Genomic DNA, 19,261 nt, shown 5'->3' with positions numbered 1-19,261 from the left:
TAGAAATTCCTAACCTTTTCTGACTGTGATGGTTTCATACTCGCGAAAGAGCCTATAAGCCTCCTACAAGTTAGGATAGGCTACCATTCATTCCATCTCTCATTTAATTGGACCCACTTCACAGTAGTAAATATATAAGTTACCACGGTATTTTAAGTATTTTGCTCTATGCGATCCGAAGCGCAGTTTAACGGCCGGACAGACGGTTTACCTTTTCCATTTACGTTTGTAGGCTACATTTGAATACTGTAATGTCAAAATTTTCGAGTAGCCTAGACAATATTTAATATATAAACATAATACATATATCATAACAATTGCACCTTTTCTGGTCATGATGAGTTCATGATCCCAAAGTAGCCATAAAAAAATGACCATGCACATCTTTCCTTTAATTCGGCCTATTAGATAGGATTTTATAATTTCAGGTTTTTGCTCTATGCTTCTGAAAAGGAGCACAGTTTATAACATACCATAGAATTTAACAGTTGAACAGACAGTTGATATTTTGCATTGAAGTGTGTGGGATACCACTGTAAGTAGGCCTAATGGTGTAAAGTACTTATGTAAAAATACTTTAAAGTACTACTTAAGTAGTTTTTTTGTGACAACTTTTACTTTTACTCCACTACATTCCTAAAGAAGATAATGTACTAGTTACATTTTGAATGCTTTGTAGGACAGGAACATTGTCTAAATCACGCACGTATCAAGAGAACATCCCTGGTCATCCCTACTGCCTCTGATCTGGTAGACTCACAAAACGCAAATGCTTTGTTTGTAAATTATGTCTGCGTGTTGAACTGTCCCCCTGGCTATCCGTAATTTTAAAAAACAAGATCATCTCGTCTGGTTTGCATAATATAAGGAATTTAACATTTTACTTTTGATACTTAAGTACATTTAAAACCAAATACTTTTGGACTTTTACTCAAGTAGTATTATACTGGGTGACTTTCACTTTTACTTAAGTCATTTTCTTTTAAGGTATCTTTACTTTTACTCAAGTAGGAAAATTGGGTACTTTTTCCACCACTGAGTAGGCCTATTGTAGTTTTCATTTTTTTCAGAGTAGACAATGTTCAGAATTCTTGGGCAGTGCAACATATTTAGGTTCGAGAGAAAGTAAATGCAAAACATAATTGAATTCAAACGATCTGTTTACAGGTCCACAACAATTTGCAATAGTTTTGGGGTTTCAGAAATGGTCAAATATTACTGCATAATAAAACATTCTGCCAACACCTCCAAAGACATTTGATCAAGTTTGCAATTGCTATTTCCTTTAGATATTTTGTCTTGGATCTAATTCCAATACTTCCAAAATAGGCTATATAGCAAATAAGGGCGTTATTGTCATCATGAAAGGTGAATGATGGGTGTTTTTCAGGCAGAGTTATAATGCTGGATCCAGTGGGGATTTTACATGTAAATCTTGGTGGGGCAAACTCCCCAAACATTTGTTTTGGGGGGATGCATACCGGCAAAGCCACTACACAACACAAAACAATACAGCAGAGTCCCAACAGCAGTCTCAACACCTTACCACTGCTACACCTGGCTATCAGCGGACCCTGATAGTGGACCCACATTCGTTTAAGCAAAACAGTTCATTCAGCCTCATGTACTGCCTTTGAAAAAAACATAGCTGATATGGCTATCTTGCTTAAATTAATGTGGTTTCTAATGACAATTGAGATGTACAAACTATGGCAAAGGGGACGGCGAGCGGATAAGAGGCAATCCGTAATTTTGATTGAGACATTAATGAGCGAGCTAGGACGGACGTAGTCAATATAACAATTTGTTCAGTATTTTTTTAATGTACAGCGACAGAATTCCGAACATGGGCCGTTCTCGCAGTATTCCCCCTGTACATCAAGTCAGAACCATATAATAAATAAAGGGGTCATATAAGCAGACAATAAAAGCTCTTACAATATTCAATGATTACATTTCTCTCAAACAGGAAATAGGCTACATGTGCACCACCAAATCAGAAATGATGAGGGGAAAATTTACCAAATTATTAGGTTGAGGCACATGGGCCACTAACAGCTTACTACACAACATACACTTAGTGTTACTTTCTTAGCAAACGTATACATATCTCCCTGGAATATTACCTAATTTATGCAGAAGCATACAAGACATTTTTGGACTCACCTTGTTGTGCTGTGCTCACTTGAACAGGAAGGTGGTGTGGCGGTCCTTCGTGGGCAAATTTTCTCATCAAACTTTGTCATCAAAGTCTGGCATTCTCTGGATTTATGGTGCTTTCAAGACAACTGGGAACTCTGGAAAAAAACCAAGGTTGAATCATGACGTCAGTGATCTTCAGGTCGGAGCTCTAGAAAGAGGCCAGAGTTCCCGACTTGCAATTCTGAGTTGGATGACCGTTCAAACGTATTATCCCAGTCGGAGCTCGTTTGTCTTGAACTCAGATTTCCCAGTTCCAGTGAGTTTCCAGTTGTTTTGAGCGCGGCAGAAGTCATGCTGGATTGACAGCATGGACAATGTTGAATGTTTATCCTTTTAAGCTTGGAAAAGAGACCCTTAAACCGAGACTTGGACCACACACCCACTCCACTTAATAGCAGGCTAGTGATTGCTTTGCTATGCTTACAGTTAGCCACTGATTCCTTCCAAACCACTCATTGTTGAATTTGTGTAATGTTTATTCCCAATGGCCGATGAGCACCGATACATTGTATCTATAATGTATCTTCATATGACAAGGATTGAAAAGGATTTGCCAGTAGATTGTCGACTTGATTCATGATGATGACTGCTAGCCTGCTAGCTAAGATTTTGAAAGTAAACTCAGCAAAAAAAGAAATGTCCTCTCACCGTCAACTGCGTTTATTTTCAGCAAACTTAACATGTGTAAATATTTGTATGAACATAACAAGATTCAACAACTGAGACATAAACTGAACAAGTTCCACAGACATGTGACTAACAGAAATTGAATAATGTGTCCCTGAACAAAGGGGTGTCAAAATCAAAAGTAACAGTCACTATCTGGTGTGGCCACCAGCTGCATTAAGTACTGCAGTGCATCTTCTCCTCATAAACAGCACCAGATTTGCCAGTTCTTGCTGTGAGATGTTACCACACTCTTCCACCAAGGCACCTGCAAGTTCCCAGACATTTCTGGGGGGAATGGCCCTAGCCATACTGACCCTCCGATCCAAAAGGTTCCAGACGTACTCAATGGGATTGAGATCCGGGCTCTTCGGTGGCCATGGCAGAATACTGACATTCCTGTCTTGCAGGAAATCACGCATAGAAAGAGCAGTATGGCTAGTGGCATTGTCAAGCTTTTTTGTGTGTTTTTTTGTTGTTGAATTTTTCGTGGTATCTAATTGTTTTTAGTAGCTGCTATCTTGTCTCATCGCTACAACTCCCGTACGGGCTCAGGAGAGACGGAGGTTGAAAGTCATGCGTCCTCCGATACACAACCCAACCAGCCGTACTGCTTCTTAACACAGCGCGCATCCAACCTGGAAGCCAGCCGCACCAATGTGTCGGAGGGTACACCGTGCACCTGGCAACCTTGGTTAGCGCTCACTGTGCCCGGCCCGCCACAGGAGTCGCTGGTGCGCGATGAGACAAGGACATCCCTACCGACCAAGCCCTCCCTAACCCGGTCGCGGCCGGTTACGACAGAGCCTGGGCGCGAACCCAGGGACTCTGATGGCACAGCTGGTGCTGCAGTACAGCGCCCTTAACCACTGCGCCACCCGGGAGGCCCAAGTGGCACTTTTAATGTAGCTCTATGGCAGCACCCTGAAGGGGCTTGAATTTTCGAGCTCCACCTGTAGATTTTGTGGTGACCTCGTGTCCCCATTAGTGACAGAACACTGAGCCAATCACCATGCAACTGGAGAACATCACCAACCCCTATGCTCCGCATTTTCCGCTAGCTTCCCCACCACCACAAAAAGCACTGAGCTTGGCTGAAACGCCTGCGTTTTGGAGTTGCCTTACTCAAGAAAGCAAAAAAGAGAGTTTGTATGGTTTTATTCATTAAAACAGTTTTTTTACATTGTTTGCGAACTGATATGTGAAATGTAATAATGCCCAAATAACATGAAAAACAAGTGTGGCTCCAAACAAGCGCAGTTTCCACAGGTCTGATTTATAACGGGAAACATGGTTATGTATGGCGTGGGCCAAGTTTAAATCTCAATATTTTTGTGAGTGCGAAGTCTTTGCAGAAATAGAGCATGCAGATATTTAGTGTAAAATGTACACAATGTTTATGAGGCCCCTGCTGTGCTGATCGCTGCAAAGTGTATAATGGAAATCAACACATAATGCTCCACATAAAAAAAGTATCGACATATTAGGAAACGGGCTTCCATATTCTACTGATTAGGTTTCCCATGATGCAATGCGTATCTGTCATGGCTGCTCACTGGTGCTTGTAACTGCACATGGGTTGAAATGAACAAATGTATACAATTACATTGAAATAGGCTACATTACAGTAGTAAGGTTATATATTGTCAATTTACAATTACGCCGATCCTGGTTGGAAACAGTATTGACTTCTTTGTGCGACTGTTGCACATCACATTTTGAGATGGTGCGGGAAGCAGAGATTCCCGTGCTCCGAGGTTTTCTGAAACCAAGCGAGGCAACAGAATGGAAGCAGAATGTTTTCAGCTCTGCAGGTGAGATTACAAATCAAGTATGCGAAAATCAGTGTTGTTATCACACTTTAAATGTATTTAGGTGTAGATTTAGATTGTGTTTTGTGAGAAATGTAGCTACAATTAAACGATGGCTAGCTTGGTGGTGGCTAATGTGACGTTCAGCTAACGTAAGGTAACTACCCTAACAATGTGTGGAGACATATGGCACGCAGTTATAGCCACTGTCCGTCGGTTTGTCAATGGTTTGATGTCATTTGACTAATGTGTAATGTCTCACCATGGTTCAATATTAAGGCTACGTGATATGATTAATCGAAGCTAGATTAATTGAACTAGCCAGTTCGCTCAATACAGGTTTGAATGATAACTAGTTAGCTACTGTACCAAGCACACTCGCTGTCAACTTGTGGGCGCAAAGCCTAGCTAACTAGAACACCCAGCTAGGTGGGCACTACTAGCTACAAAGGTTAGACCGACAGGAATTGAGTCATTTTTGGCACATGTATATCTAATTGACTGGGTATTGATCTCATATTCTAAATGTTTGACTTTGAATATAACCTTACATATACTTCGGTACCAGCTAGCTAACTATGTCACCAATATACAGGTATCAACTTGTACCGATAAGCTATGTACCGATTCTTGCCACATCCCACCAGGAGCGTATTAATTACTCCTATTATTTTGCAAAACGTTTCGTAAACAAACGAAACGGGGAGGGACATACCTGAAAACGTTCAAATTTGGACTGATTAATTTACGTTCCAGCCCTCGGCCACGCATCCCCCCGTGAGGATGCACATGTACATATATACGGTAGGTGGGTGTTTAGCTATTTCAACTAATCGGTAGCTTTGATCTCCGTAATGTGTTAGTTCTCGATACACTAGAGGCAGCAATAGTGAGTTAATCGCTGTCATGCTCTTTCGCTGAACACTGTCAACTTACTGCATTGAAGCTGTGGCAACGCACGTTTATGATAGCACAGTGGGGCGAAGCATCCCATCCCCCATGAAAGAACGTAAGACTCTATGGACAATCACCATGCACGGTCGCTATTTTCTATATGCTCTGCTATTTTCTTGGCATGTATGCTCATCTTTGCTATATCCGAGGTCACTGGCTTTGCACAATAATCAGCCATGTCATATATTTCTCGCCCATCATCCAGGCACAGTACCATGAGCTGTATCAAGTGATGTAGCTGTGTCATGGTTGTCTGGGCTGGTTTTATGTGCTGTTGTCAGAATAGACATGACTTGATATATTTTTGTCTCCATTTGGATTTAGCAAATTAGGTTATGCCTTTTGAGACATAACTCACCAACAAAAAGCACACTGTTTCTGACATCAGATTGATTGAAATGATGTATTGTAAATGTGATGTTGGCCTGCTTTACACTACACTGCACAAGTAAACATATTTTTTTTTAAATATCCAGCAAGTCTAAACTCCTGACATAGAAATAAATGTACACTCAACAAAAATATAAATGCAACCTGAAGCATTTTACTTAGTTACAGTTCATATAAGGAAATCAGTCAATTGAAATACATTCATTAGGCCCAAATCTATGGAATCCACATGACTGGGAATACAGATATGCATCTGTTAGTCACAGATACTTTTGGTCATGTAGTGTATATGGACACCTGCTTGTTAAACATCTCATTCCAAAATCATGGGCATTAATATGGATTTGGTACCCCTTTTGTTTCGACAACAGCCTCCACTCTTCTGGGAAGGCTTTCCAATGGATGTTGGAACATTGCTGCGGGGACTTGTTTCCGTTCAGCCACGAGCATTAGTGTGGTCAGGCACTGATGTTTGGCGATTAGGCCTGGCTCGCAGTTGCCTTCCAATTAATTCCTAAGGTCTTCGATGGGGTTGAGGTCAGGGCTCTGTGCAGGCCAGTCAAGTACTTACACACCGATCTCAATAAACCATTTCTGTATGGACCTTGCTTTGTGCACGGGGGCATTGTCATGCTGAAACAGGAAAGGGCCTTCCCCCACAAAGTTGGAAGCACAGAGTCGTCTAGAATGCCGTTGTGTGCTGTAGCGATAAGATTCCGCTTCACTGGAACTAAGGAGCCTGAACCATGAAAAACATCCCCAGACCATTATTCTTCCTTCACCAAGCTTTACAGTTGGCACTATGCTTTGGGGCAGGTAGCGTTCTCCTGGCATCCGCCAAACCAAGATTTGTCTTTCGGATTGCCAGATGGTGAAGCGTGATTTATATTTCAGAGAACGCGTTTCCTCTGCTCAAGTGTCCAATGGCGGCAAGCTTTACACCACTGCAGCCGACGCTTGGCATTGCACATGGTGATCTTACAATTGAGGACAGATTTGTACGTGCTTCAGCACTCGGCGGTCCTATTCTGTGAGCTTGTGTGGCCTACCACTTTGTGGCTGAGCCTTTGTTGCTCCTAGACGTTCCACTCACAATAACAGCACTTACAGTTGACCGGGAATACTCTGACTTGTTGGAAAGGTTGTATCCTATCACGGTGCCATGTTGAAAGTGACTGAGCTGTTAAGTAAGGCCATTCTACTGCCAATGTTTGTCTATGGAGATTGCATGGCTGTGTTCTCGATTTTATACACCTGTCAGCAACGTGTGTGGCTGAAATGGCCGAAGCCACTTGTCTACATACTTGTGTATATGTAGTGTACCATAACCCCACCACCACCACCACGGGGCACTCTGTTCACAACGTTGACATCAGCAAACCGGTCGCCCACGCAACGCCAGACGCGCTGTCTGCCATCTGCCCGGTACAGTTGGAACCAGGATTCATCTGTGAAGAGCGCACTTCTCTAGCATGCCCACTGAAGTAGGTTACGAGGCCTAACTGCACGCAGGTCAAGACCCTGGTGAAGATGACGAGCACGCAGATGTGCTTCCCTGAGATGTTTGCTGACAGTTTGTGCAAACCCACAGTTTCATCAGCTGTCTGGGGTGGCTGGTATGCCACACCTTGATACGCTACACCTGTCATGTGGATGGATCATCTTGGCAAAGTACAAATGCTCACTAACATGGATCTAAGCAAACATTGGTGAGAAATATGCTTTTTGTGTATATGGAACATTTCTGTGACCTTTTATTTCAGTTCATGGGACCACCACTTTACATTTTGCATTTATAGTTTTGTTCAGTTTAGCTAGTCCCCTCCGTGTGTGCTTGTAGCAGATATGAGTCTGTTGCACTCGCCATTCTGAAATGTACGCTTATGTATTATGTTTGCTTGAATATTGAGAGGCCTTGGGCAATTCAGAATCATATTTCTCCCATACTGAATTGCCTTACATTGACTGCTGAATTACTGACTAATTTGAGGTCCAGTTGTTTTCCATAATATCAGTTTCTTGAGAGTGCTGAAATGTATTTGAGAAGCTGAAATGTTATTAACAGTGGTTGAGAGTAGAGGTCGACCGATAATGATTTTAACGCCGATACCGATTATCGGAGGGCCAACAAAAAAAACAGATGCCGATTAGTCTGCCAATTTTCTGCCCCTTGTAATAATGACAATTACAACAATACTGAATGAACACTTATTTTAACTTAATATAATACATAAATAAAATCAATTTAGCCTCAAATAAATAATGAAACATGTTCAATTTGGTTGAAATAATGCGAAAACAAAGCCACACCAGATACTGACTGTTACTGTTGACCTCCTCTTTGTTCAGGGACACATTATTCAATTTCTGTTAGTCACATGTCTGTGGAACTTGTTCAGTTTGTCTCAGTTGTTGAATCTTATGTTCATACAAATATTTACACGTGTTACGTTTGCTGAAAATAAAGGATTTTTTTGTTGTTGAGTTTGAACTTGAAAAAATCAGTTTAGGCATTTTTAATAATTGGCGTTAAAGCTTAAATGACTATTTTTCATTAACTCATATGTTTTACAACTCTTTAAGCTTCGAAATGATATCAAACTAAATCGTTTTTTTTGTTTTCAGGAATGATGACATGGATGTCTCATGGTAGGGTGGGGAATGCAAAATGGGTCAACTTTGAGCACCTCGATCTCTTAAATTTTTTTGTTTTGGCATTCAGGTCCAAAATGTCACTTTCTGACCACTTCTACATTGGGCAAAACATGAATGGATGGATTAATTCAAATCAATAGGGGTGCTTGTAGCTTTATCATTGGAAGTATTGGCTTTGGTGTACTGTGGCTGTCCCAATCTATTTTCTCCCAAAGTGTGCACTTGTTCACCTCCCTTCATGGATTTGAAAGGACATTACTGGTTTATGGAAAGTCTTTGGCCCATGCCTGCACCAATCCAATGCTTTTACATTTGTGGGTACTAGAGATTGTTGGGATGCACGCTGTGTGTGTTTGCCAGTTTGTGGGGGTGTTTTAGTTTGCTTAGGTTTGCCAGTCTTCTGATACTGTACACCTAGCCTCTCCTCCTTCCCGTTGCTCTCTCTCAGCCCTCACTCATTCCCATCAGTGAAGCGCAATGCAATCAATGCTAATGAGCCCAGCCAGCCTCCCTGCTCATAAAGAACTAATGAAAGCTGTGTAGATGCTGAAGCCAAGCACACAACCAATGCATAAAATGCAATTACTCCAGGCTGAGACACCTTGGCCTCATAGATGTTCTATTTATAATTTAATATTTTGTTCCTCTTCCTCCCCCTTCAGCAATGCCCCTCCAACAGCTATAAGTCTGCATGCACACACCAAATGATCATCTGCAGGGCATTGTTCAATATTCTCATTTTGCTAATGGGAATATGGAGTTGGATTAACAATATGCGAGAAACGATATAAGACAAATGAAAGTAGGTGTGTTGTGGAGGTAAGAGGCCCTTGGGGTGAGGTACAGCGTATGGTCCAGTGGCATGCTTGATTTTCTCCTTTCCTGGATGGTAATGGTTCTGGGACAACAATAACGAGATGGTTTGGCTATAATACGTTTGACTCTAAACAAGTAGCCTTTGAGGTAATTTGAATTGGATATAGCGGTATCTGGGGGATAATGATCCACCTATTTCAAACAAATGAGGCTGCACCTTAGTGCCTTTCAAAGCTAATGGGTGTTCCACAGAGAAATGAGACGACGCCATGCAGTCAAAGGAGAAACGGTTCAGACGATGGTGAAGAGCGTCAGAATAACTAAATACTTAGGCTATGTTTAACAATCCTGTTTTGAGCCACCCATTATTACAGATACACACATCTCTGATGTCATTGCCATTTTCCTGTGTTACCTCTTTATCTCACTGCTTCTTCTTGTTTGCTTTCCAGAGGCGGGTCCCCTGCTGCAGTCCCTGTTCGATGGAGACTTTGAGGCGGTGCTGCTGAGTCCTCAGGTCCTGGACCTGCTTGGTGGTGGAGACGGTAGCGACGGAGAGTCCATCGATGCCTACCTGGAGAGACGGGTCCTGGCCTACCTCAACGACAGCACACAGGAAGACAAGGCTGACCGGTAAGAAACAATAACTGAGTAGGGATCTCATGCTGACACCTTCAATGTTAATCAATTCATTGAATAAAGTGTTTTTAGTGCTGGGCTGGAACAAAAGCCTGCATACTCTAGCTCTCCAGGATCCAAGTTGGTGGACACTACATTAGGCTTTATTATAAACAAGGCTAAACAAGATTGAATATGCTTTCATATAAAGCCAACAGATTGCCTTTTTAAGTGTACAGCAATATAAATGAATAAAATTATCTTCATGTAATAGACTTTTCTAATGATAACCTTAAGTTTAAACTCTACTAAAACGGCAGTATCAATGAATATGAATTCTGGTAAATGAATGCTCAGTTTATTGTGAGCGGCATTGTGGTACCACTGGCAGCAGAAAGCCAAAGACTGTTACACTAGGTGTGTAGTCTGTTTTATAAATGTGCAATAAGCATAAAACACAATTCTATAAGGAATAGCAACTCGTTCTCATTCTGAGAAATAAGGTAAGCCACATGATTTCAACATCTGAACGAAGTGGGCAGTCTAGCATGCTGTTCAAACAGTTGGAAACAGACAGAACGGTGTGTGTGTAACAATTCAACTGTTCTATGTTAGCAAGCGTATAGATCCATGTTGGCTAAACTTATAAAGATCTGTTTACTCGCTAGAATGTGGGCTTGTGGTTAAGAGAGAGTTTGAGACCTGTGTTAATTCTCTATAATGCCTGCTACAAGAAGTTAGTCATTATTAGTAAAGGTGCGTTTTGAATGGTTCTGGTTAAAATTGTAACAAGTGTATTTTCATATTTTATTGTGGGTCTTACGGTTTTGGAAGGCTTCTATTTTGCCTAGGTACAATTTCACAAGCCCTGATTTCATTAGATTATTGCTGACTGTTTGAAATGCAGTGTATTTGACCTTTAGTTGCACAACGAAGCTTATTTAGAGAGCATAACAAAAAAATCATGATATGTATTGTATGAATCACCCATAAATCATGTTTTTTTTGTGATGATTTTTCGGACATAACACCCAGCCCTAGTACACCGTGACTTTTATTGAGGGGAGTGATAGGAGAATTACCAGGCACGGGCTGTTCCCTCGCTGAATGGAGCCCAATGAAGCTTCCTGCTACATGAATTATTAATTTTTAATAAGAACAGCTTAACATCTCCTCCTGTCCCGTGGGAGAATGGGTATTTCAGCAGGTGTTGCTACTGTATCCCCTCCTGTATTGGATCATTTATTTCGGTCTCTTTCCATTTTCTGCGTTGTCAGCTAGGTGTGTTGGAGAGGCCTGTACTGTGTGTATGCATAGCTTTAATTGATGGGAAGCAGTTCCTCTTTGCCCTGAGTCTGTGTCCGGACAGCCCAGTCACCCTATTGAATGAGTCCTGCTGTGAGGACTGGAGCAGCCCGCTGTGTCCACTTCGGGAAGGCTGCTGCCCTGATTTGCAGTGTGGAGATTAAATGACCGTATCTTCAGTGTTTCTTTCTCCCCCTTCGTCTCTGTACTGAGCTTGTGGTCGCTTGTTTTGGAAGCCTCGTTTTATTGCTTCTCTTCCTCTGAACTCCCTTTCATTTAGTTCTCTAGCCTTTCTGTTGCTCCTCCTTTGTTCTGTTCCCTGTTCTCGTTTTTCTCTAGTGTCTAATAGTTCTGTGTTCTGTGCCTTCCCTCTGGTCTCCCTCATTGTTCTTTCTCTCTGTCTCCCAGACTCTCTGTCCCCCCCCCTACACTCACGGATCTCGTTCCTATTCATTGTGACATTACGTTCTGTTTCCTTTCTTCTCTTTCTCAGGGAGAATGCCTTGCTGGCCCTGGCAGTGTCCTGCCTGCACCTCTTTGCCCAGAGTAACTGGACTGGTCCCCCTGTCGCCATCCATGTCCCTGACCTGCTTCCTCCGGCCCTGCTCACCTCCCTCACTGAGGTACAGTAACAGCAGGGTTTTTCTTACGAAAATGTGGCGCCGGACAACGTGACTGGGAAAATGTTAATTTACTGCCCATTTGATAAATTTACCGGACTCATAGGCATTGGATGCTTAAGAAGTCATGCTTTCTGGTGAATTATTTTAAATTATTGTATTTATTTTTGTATAGACAGGAGTAATTATATAATTTTGGCACATTTATTTTCATTTACTTCCCGATTGGACCCACCGCTATACCATTTATCTCCTGTCCTATTGGTTTTCATATCAACTTTCTTTCTTTGTCAAGTAGCCAAAGGCACAATCCTATTAGCAATCCATCCTAGTTGTTGCATCTTTAGATTCCTCCTCTTTCTAAGTTTCTAAGAGATTTTAATCTGTCACATATGGAACCACGGTGTGCTGTTCAGAATGGTATTGTCGGCGCATTGGTCTAAGGCACGGCATTGCAGTGCTAGTTGTGCCACTAGAGATCCTGGTTCGAGACCAGCCGGCCTCGACCGCGAGACCCATGGGGCGGTGCGCAATTGACCCAGCGTCGTCTGGGTTAGGGGAGGGTTTCGGCAGGGATGTCCTTGTCCCATCATGCTCTAGCCACTCCTGTGGCGGGCTGGGCACATGCACGCTGACACGGTCGCCGGGTGTAGTGTTTCCTCCGACAAATTGGTCTTCCGGGTTAAGCGGGCATTGTGTCCAGAAGCATTGCAGGTTGGTTGGGTTGTGTTTTGGAGGACGCACGGCTCCAAAACAGTGACGTTGCAGTGATGAGACGAGACTAACTCCCAATTGGATACCACGAAATTGGGAGAAAAAAGAAGAAAAAGAAAGCGTATACAAATATTTTTCAAAAATAAAAAAGTTTTTTCCCACAAAATGCATTTTGTCAAATGTTTCAAAATTAAGTTTCATTGGCGATTACATGAGTTGCATGTTCTGTTAAGATGCATTACCATAATCTTAATGTGATTTGTGGGTGAACACCTTAATGGGTTATCCTTTTAAGGATCCACCCCTTTTTTCAATTTTCCCTAAAATGACTTACCCAAATCTAACTGCCTGTAACTCAGGCCCTGAAGCAAGGATATGCATATTCTTGGTACCATTTGAAAGTAAACAGTGAAGTTTGTGGAAATATAACACAATCGATCTGGTAAAAGATATTACAAATAAATATATTCCACTACATTCCTTTCACATTGTAATAATACAAATAAAAAACAGTTATTTTGTATTTTTTTTGTACCATCTTTGAAATGCAAGAGAGGCCATAATGTATTATTCCAGCCCAGGTGCAATTTAGAGTTTGACCACTAGATGGCATCAGTGCATGTGCAAAGTTTTAGACTGATCCAATGAACCATTGATTTTCTGTTCAACATTGTGTCAAGACTGCCCAAATGTGCCTACTTTGTTTATTAATAACTTTATGTTCAAAACTGTGCACTCAAACAATAGCATGGTATTCTTTCTTGCACAGGAGTGTTGTAATAGCTACTGTAAATTGGACAGTGCAGTTAGATTAACAAGAATTTAAGCTTTCTGCAAATATCAGATATGTCTATGTCCTGGAAAAAGTTATTGTTACTTACAACCTCATGCTAATCACATTAGCCTTCGTTAGCTCAACCGTCCCATGGACACAGATCCTGAAGAAGTAAAAAAAAAAAGCCGTATTCTGTAGCGTTAAGATTTCCCTTCACGGGGACTAAGGGGCCTAGCCCGAATTGTGAAAAACTGACCCAGACCATTATTCCTATACAGTGTGTGCTGCTCGGCCATAGAAACCCATTTCCTGAAGCTCTTTAAGCACCGTTCTTGTGCTGTTGTTGATTCCAAAGACTGTTTGTTGTAACCGAGGACAGAAGATTTTTAGGCGCTGCAGCACTCAGCGGTCCCGTTCTGTGAGCTTGTGTGGCCTACCGTTGTTGCTCGTAGACGTTTCCACTTCACAATAACAGCACTTACAGTTGACCGGGGCAGCTCCAGTAGGGCAGGAATTGGATTAACTGACTTCTTGGAAAGGTGGCATCCTATGACTGTGCCACGTTGAAAGTCACAGAGCTCTTCAGTAAGGCCATTCTTCTGCCAATGTTTGTCTATGGAGATTGCATTGCTGTGTGTAAGATTGTATACACCTCAACAACATGTGTGGCAGAAATGGCCAAATCCACTCATTTGAAGGGGTGTCCACATACTTTTGTGTATATATAGTGTACCTTAATACCGACCTTGAGCCATACCTGTGTATTTGGTAATTCGGCATTGAACACAAGGGGCGGTGTTTCCAAACACCACTAATAGCATTGCTAACCTTGGGATCACAGACTAACACGTACATGTAAAATCACATAGAGAATGCTAACGAGCGCATTGCATGATAATATATTAAAACTATAGTCCCCCCCCCCTTAAAAGACCTAGATGCACTATTGTAAAGTGGCTGTTCCACTGGATGTCATAAGGTGAAAGCACCAATTTGTAAGTCGCTCTGGATAAGAGCGTCTGCTAAATGACTTAAATGTAAATGTAAATGCAGTAAGCTATTACATTTATTATTATTTTTTATCCAACAATCCCCCTTCGATAATCAATAATCCACGGTGTGAAAGAGCAATGGATGTTTTAGGGCTACTGCTGCATTGGCCTATAGGCTGAGTTCCATGCACTCATTTCATTAGCTGCCAAATTGTAAGCTTCCTTCGGACTTTCTAAAATAATTGCTTCCACAATGCCATGGTCGAATTTTGCCTATAGGCTACTTTGAGACACCTCATAATATGAAATCAAACATTCAGGTTTTGAACAATTCTATTTTCAAAATGCATAGTGCCTCCAGCTCACATTGTAAAATAGCGGGTGACGTGCTGATAGCCTGTTGCCTGCACTTGATTGGTGAGCTTCCATTACCAGTTGAGTAATAAAAATAGTAGCTCTTTATAATCGTGCACCAAAACTGTTTCACACGCGATTGCTTTTAGAATTGTTGCTTAATGAATGGGCTTATGAAAGCACTTTTTACTCCAGCAGCAACCAGCTGAGGAGATGCAGGAGAAATCCCGCTCATGTGTTGTGTTGGATAAATAAGATGCATGATGACGAAAGAAAATATACACGGGCCAATTTAATTACACTAAATTATGAAAATGAACAGACTGATGAGCACGACGGAAAATTGTATTTACATTGACTGGTATTTCCATCAATGAATATAAAGCATTATTTTGCAATGTGATTTTTTTTTTCTCTCCTGGTCAATTTGGCCGGGAAGTTTTATCTGCTTTTATTTTGATCAGCACTTGCCAACTAACAGACACCCCGAGTAACAGTAACTCCATCTCATTTTCTCTACTTAAACTACACTCACACTGCTTTTTAAAATGTATCCACAGCCACCCTTCTCCCAAGGTCTGACCTAGAGGAGCTCAACCTTTTAGACTGTTCTATTTCCCTTAGAAGACTTCACCAGCCCATCAACTGTTTTAGAAGCTGATTTGATTTTGGATGCAAGAATTGCGTTTGTGTGGCAGCACTGTGACTCTCTGACATGGTTTGATGAATGGTGAGGACAGACTACCCCTTGTACCCTTTGCTCTGGGTAATGAGGATGTATAGAGTGAGTCTGCGGAGGAAGGCATGAAGTAGTGTTGCACAGTAGAACAGAACCATGGTAATATCACAGTATCAAAACGTCATGATACTTATGATACCAACATTTTGGATTACTGTAGTACCATTTCATATGATATTATCACATTTTTCGTCCCTTCCAATCACATTATCACATTTTTCGTCCCTTCCAATCTGAAGAACCTGTTGGCACCTGTTATGAAATGTTTCTAAAGTCAGTTTTACTTATCAATTCAGTTAAATTTAAGCAACAGCAACTAATAGTCTTGTATGCACCAGTCCAATAATGTCACTTTCATGCACATCTCACATGTGGTAGCTGTAATCAGCCAGCAGGCAAGCCGCATGTCCTTCCAGCCATCCCTCACCTGCTTCTGTCTGCTCTTCCTACGCCTCTATCCATCAAATCCGTTTTTTAAATAGAATTTAGCCGTGATGGCGAGTGGGGATGCAGACCATGGTGAGTCTACTGTTACATTTGATACATTGAAGCAGAGCGAGCAAAATGATATATTGTATCATTTCAATGCTTGGTATAACCAAGTGCACAGGCCAGTCTGTGTAGGCTTTGCAATTGCAAGTTCGCTGTCATGCAGCCTCTGAGTAATAGAGGAAAAATGGAGCATGCTTTTATTTTTATTTCACCTTTATTTAACCATGCAGGCCAGTTGAGAACAAGTTCTCATTTACAACTGCCACCCGGCCAAGATAAAGCAAAGCAGTGTGACAAAACAAGAGTTACACACAGGATAAACCAACATACAGTCAATAACACAATAGGATGTGCAAATGTAGGAAGTTAAGTCAATAAATAGGCCATGGAGGCAAAATAATTACAATTTAGCATTAACACTGGAGTGATAGATGTGCAAGTAGAGATACTGGGGTGCAAAAGAGCAAGAGGATAAGTAACAATATGGGGATGAGGTAGTTGGGTGTGCTATTTACAGAGGCTGTGTACAGGTACATTGATCAGTAAGCTGCTCTGACAGCTGATGCTTAAAGTTAGAGGGGGATATATAAGACTCCAGCTTCAGTGATTTATGCAATTCGTTCCAGTTACTGGCAGCAGAGAACTGGAAGGAAAGGCAGCCAAAGGAAGTGTTGGCTTTAGGGGTGACCGGTGAAATATACCTGCTGGAGCCTGTGCTACAGGTAGGTGCTGCTATGGTGACCAGTGAGCTGAGATAAGGTGGGACTTTACCTAGCATAGGCTTATAGATGACCTGGAGCCAGTGGGTATGGCAACAAATATGTAGCGAGGCCCAGCCAATGAGAGCCTACAGATCACAGTGGTTGGTAGTATATGGGGCTTTGGTGACAAAACGGATGACACTGTGATAGACTGCGTCCAATTTGCTGAGTAGAGTGTTGGAGGCTATTTTATAAATGACATCGCCGAAGTCCAGGATCTGTAGGATCGTCAGTTTTGAGGGCATGTTTGGCAGCATGAGTGAAGGATGCTTTGTTGTGATATAGGAAGCAAATTCTAGATTTAATTTTGGATTGGAGATGCTTAATGTGAATCTGGAAGGAGAGTTTACAGTCTAACCAGACACCTAGGTGTTTGTAGTTGTCCACATATTCAAAGTCAGAACCGTCCAGAGTAGTGATGCTAGACGGGCGGGCGGGTGTGGGCAGCGATCGGTTGAAGAGCATGCATTTAGTTTTACTAGCGTTTAAGAGCAGTTGGAGGCCACGGAAGGAGAGTTGTATGGGATTGAAGCTCGTCTGGAGGATAGTTAACAGTGTTCAAAGAAGGGCCAGGTATACAGAATGGTGTTGTCTGCGTAGAGGTGGATCAGAGAATCACCAGCAACAAGAGCGACGTCATTGATATATACGGAGAAAAGAGTCGGCCCGAGAATTGAACCATGTGGCACCCTCATAGACTGCCAGAGGTCCGGACTACAGGCCCTCTGATTTGACACACTGAACTCTGTCTGAGAAGTAGTTGGTGAACCAGACGAGGTCGTCATTTGAGAAACCACGGCTATTGAGTCTGCCGATAAGAATGCAGTGACTGACAGTCGAAAGCCTTGGCCAGGTCGATGAAGACTGCCGCACAGTACTGTCTTTTATCGATGGTGGTTATGATATCGTTTAGGACCTTGAGCGTGGCTGAGGTGCAACCATGACCAGCTCGGAAACCAGATTGCATAGCGGAGAAGGTACGGTGGGATTCGAAATGGTCGGTGATCTGTTTTGTTAACATGGCTTTCGAAGACTTTAGAAAGGCAGGGTAGGACAGATATAGGTCTGTAACAGTTTGGGACTAGAGTGTCTCCCCCTTTGAAGAGGGGGATGAACACGGCAGCTTTCCAATCTTTAGGGATCTCAGACAATATGAGAGATGTTGAACAGGAACCAATATACACAGGCAGTTAGGAAAGCAAAGGCTAGCTTTTTCAAACAGAAATTTGCATCCTGTAGCACAAACTTCAAAAAGTTCTGGGACACTGTAAAGTCCATGGAGAATAAGAGGCACCTCCTCCCAGTTGTCCACTGCACTGAGGCTTGGAAACACTGTCACCACTGATAAATCTACGATAATCAAGAATTTCAATAAGCTTTTCTGTGGGCACCAGTTAAGCCAGGTGAGGTCTCCGCGTGTGTGGGGTGGGGCAATAGAGCTATCTAAGGCATGTTGAGCAGGACTGAGTGCTCTACAGTGAAATAAAACAGTAAGAACTAGCCAACACAGCAGTAGACAAGGCGTATTGGAGAGATGCATAAAAGCATTCACAGGTGTCGATCAGGAGAGTTACGACAACAATGGGTGAATGGCGAGGAATGGGCAGAGCGGGTCAGTTAGCTTTACAGCAAAGAGATCATGCACATTTTATATAATTTCACAAACCATGCCACGGGCCATTTTTAAACAAAGCCCAGGTTGTTAATTATTAGTTTGATAACAAACAATGTTGTTCAGTTATGTTACCTACCTAGCTAACAACATTGAATTGACAGTTGCTCTTGCCAAATTTGATTGGCCCAGGAAGTAAGGAAAATGGTCTGCCACTTAGGAGATGTGCGTCAAATGTAGGATTTACGTAGGCCTAATGTAAGCCTAAACTATATCTTTATATCAAAAATCTATCTTTCTGGGTCTTCCTACATTCTGTTTGGGAGCGGTATGTGTTTGTGGGAGAGATAGTGGTGTGTATTTTTATGAGAGGGAGATAGTGTGACGGAGGGAGGGAGAGTGTCCGTTAACTGAAGAGTAAACAAGAATTCATGCCGTTTTCCCCTTACTGCCACAATGACATGCAGATCATTATGCATGTATATTCCTCCCTTTCCTCTAGCCAAATCACCGGCAGTCCTTTGCAAATATGAGCAAATAAGCCTATGCAATTTTATTATACAGTCAACAGTTTGGAGTTATTTCAATATGTGTTGCATTGAGTAGAAGTGTGAATACAACCGGTGTAGACTTTACTGTGAAATGCTTGCTTACGAGCCCTTCCCAGCGACGCAGAGTTTAGATTTTTTTAATAAAAAATAAATATGACCCACCACCTGGATTCCTATGTAGTAAAATTTGAAATAGCTTTTTTACTTTGGATAAAAGTCGAGACTCAGAGCTAG

The 19,261-nt window shown here is 42.0% G+C and overlaps 1 protein-coding gene across 2 annotated transcripts in view; it reads left to right on the top strand.

Annotated features, from left to right (window-relative positions):
- The first annotated feature begins 4,396 nt into the window (after positions 1-4,396).
- The window catches only part of ttc27 (tetratricopeptide repeat domain 27), a 129,366-nt gene continuing 114,501 nt past the window's right edge, over positions 4,397-19,261 (top strand). For both annotated transcript variants that reach the window (XM_029669520.2, XM_029669521.2), the window contains exons 1-3: positions 4,397-4,682; positions 9,947-10,127; positions 11,911-12,040. In XM_029669520.2, the coding sequence (XP_029525380.1) occupies positions 4,592-4,682; positions 9,947-10,127; positions 11,911-12,040 (402 nt within the window). In that variant the 5' untranslated portion in view covers positions 4,397-4,591. The remainder of the gene's footprint in view (positions 4,683-9,946; positions 10,128-11,910; positions 12,041-19,261) is intronic.

This window comes from Oncorhynchus nerka, linkage group LG10, assembly GCF_034236695.1.
Source record: "Oncorhynchus nerka isolate Pitt River linkage group LG10, Oner_Uvic_2.0, whole genome shotgun sequence".
In the NCBI taxonomy this organism is placed as follows: domain Eukaryota; kingdom Metazoa; phylum Chordata; class Actinopteri; order Salmoniformes; family Salmonidae; genus Oncorhynchus; species Oncorhynchus nerka.
Note: the sequence above shows the minus strand (reverse complement) of the source record. Positions and strands in the feature narration are given on the sequence as shown.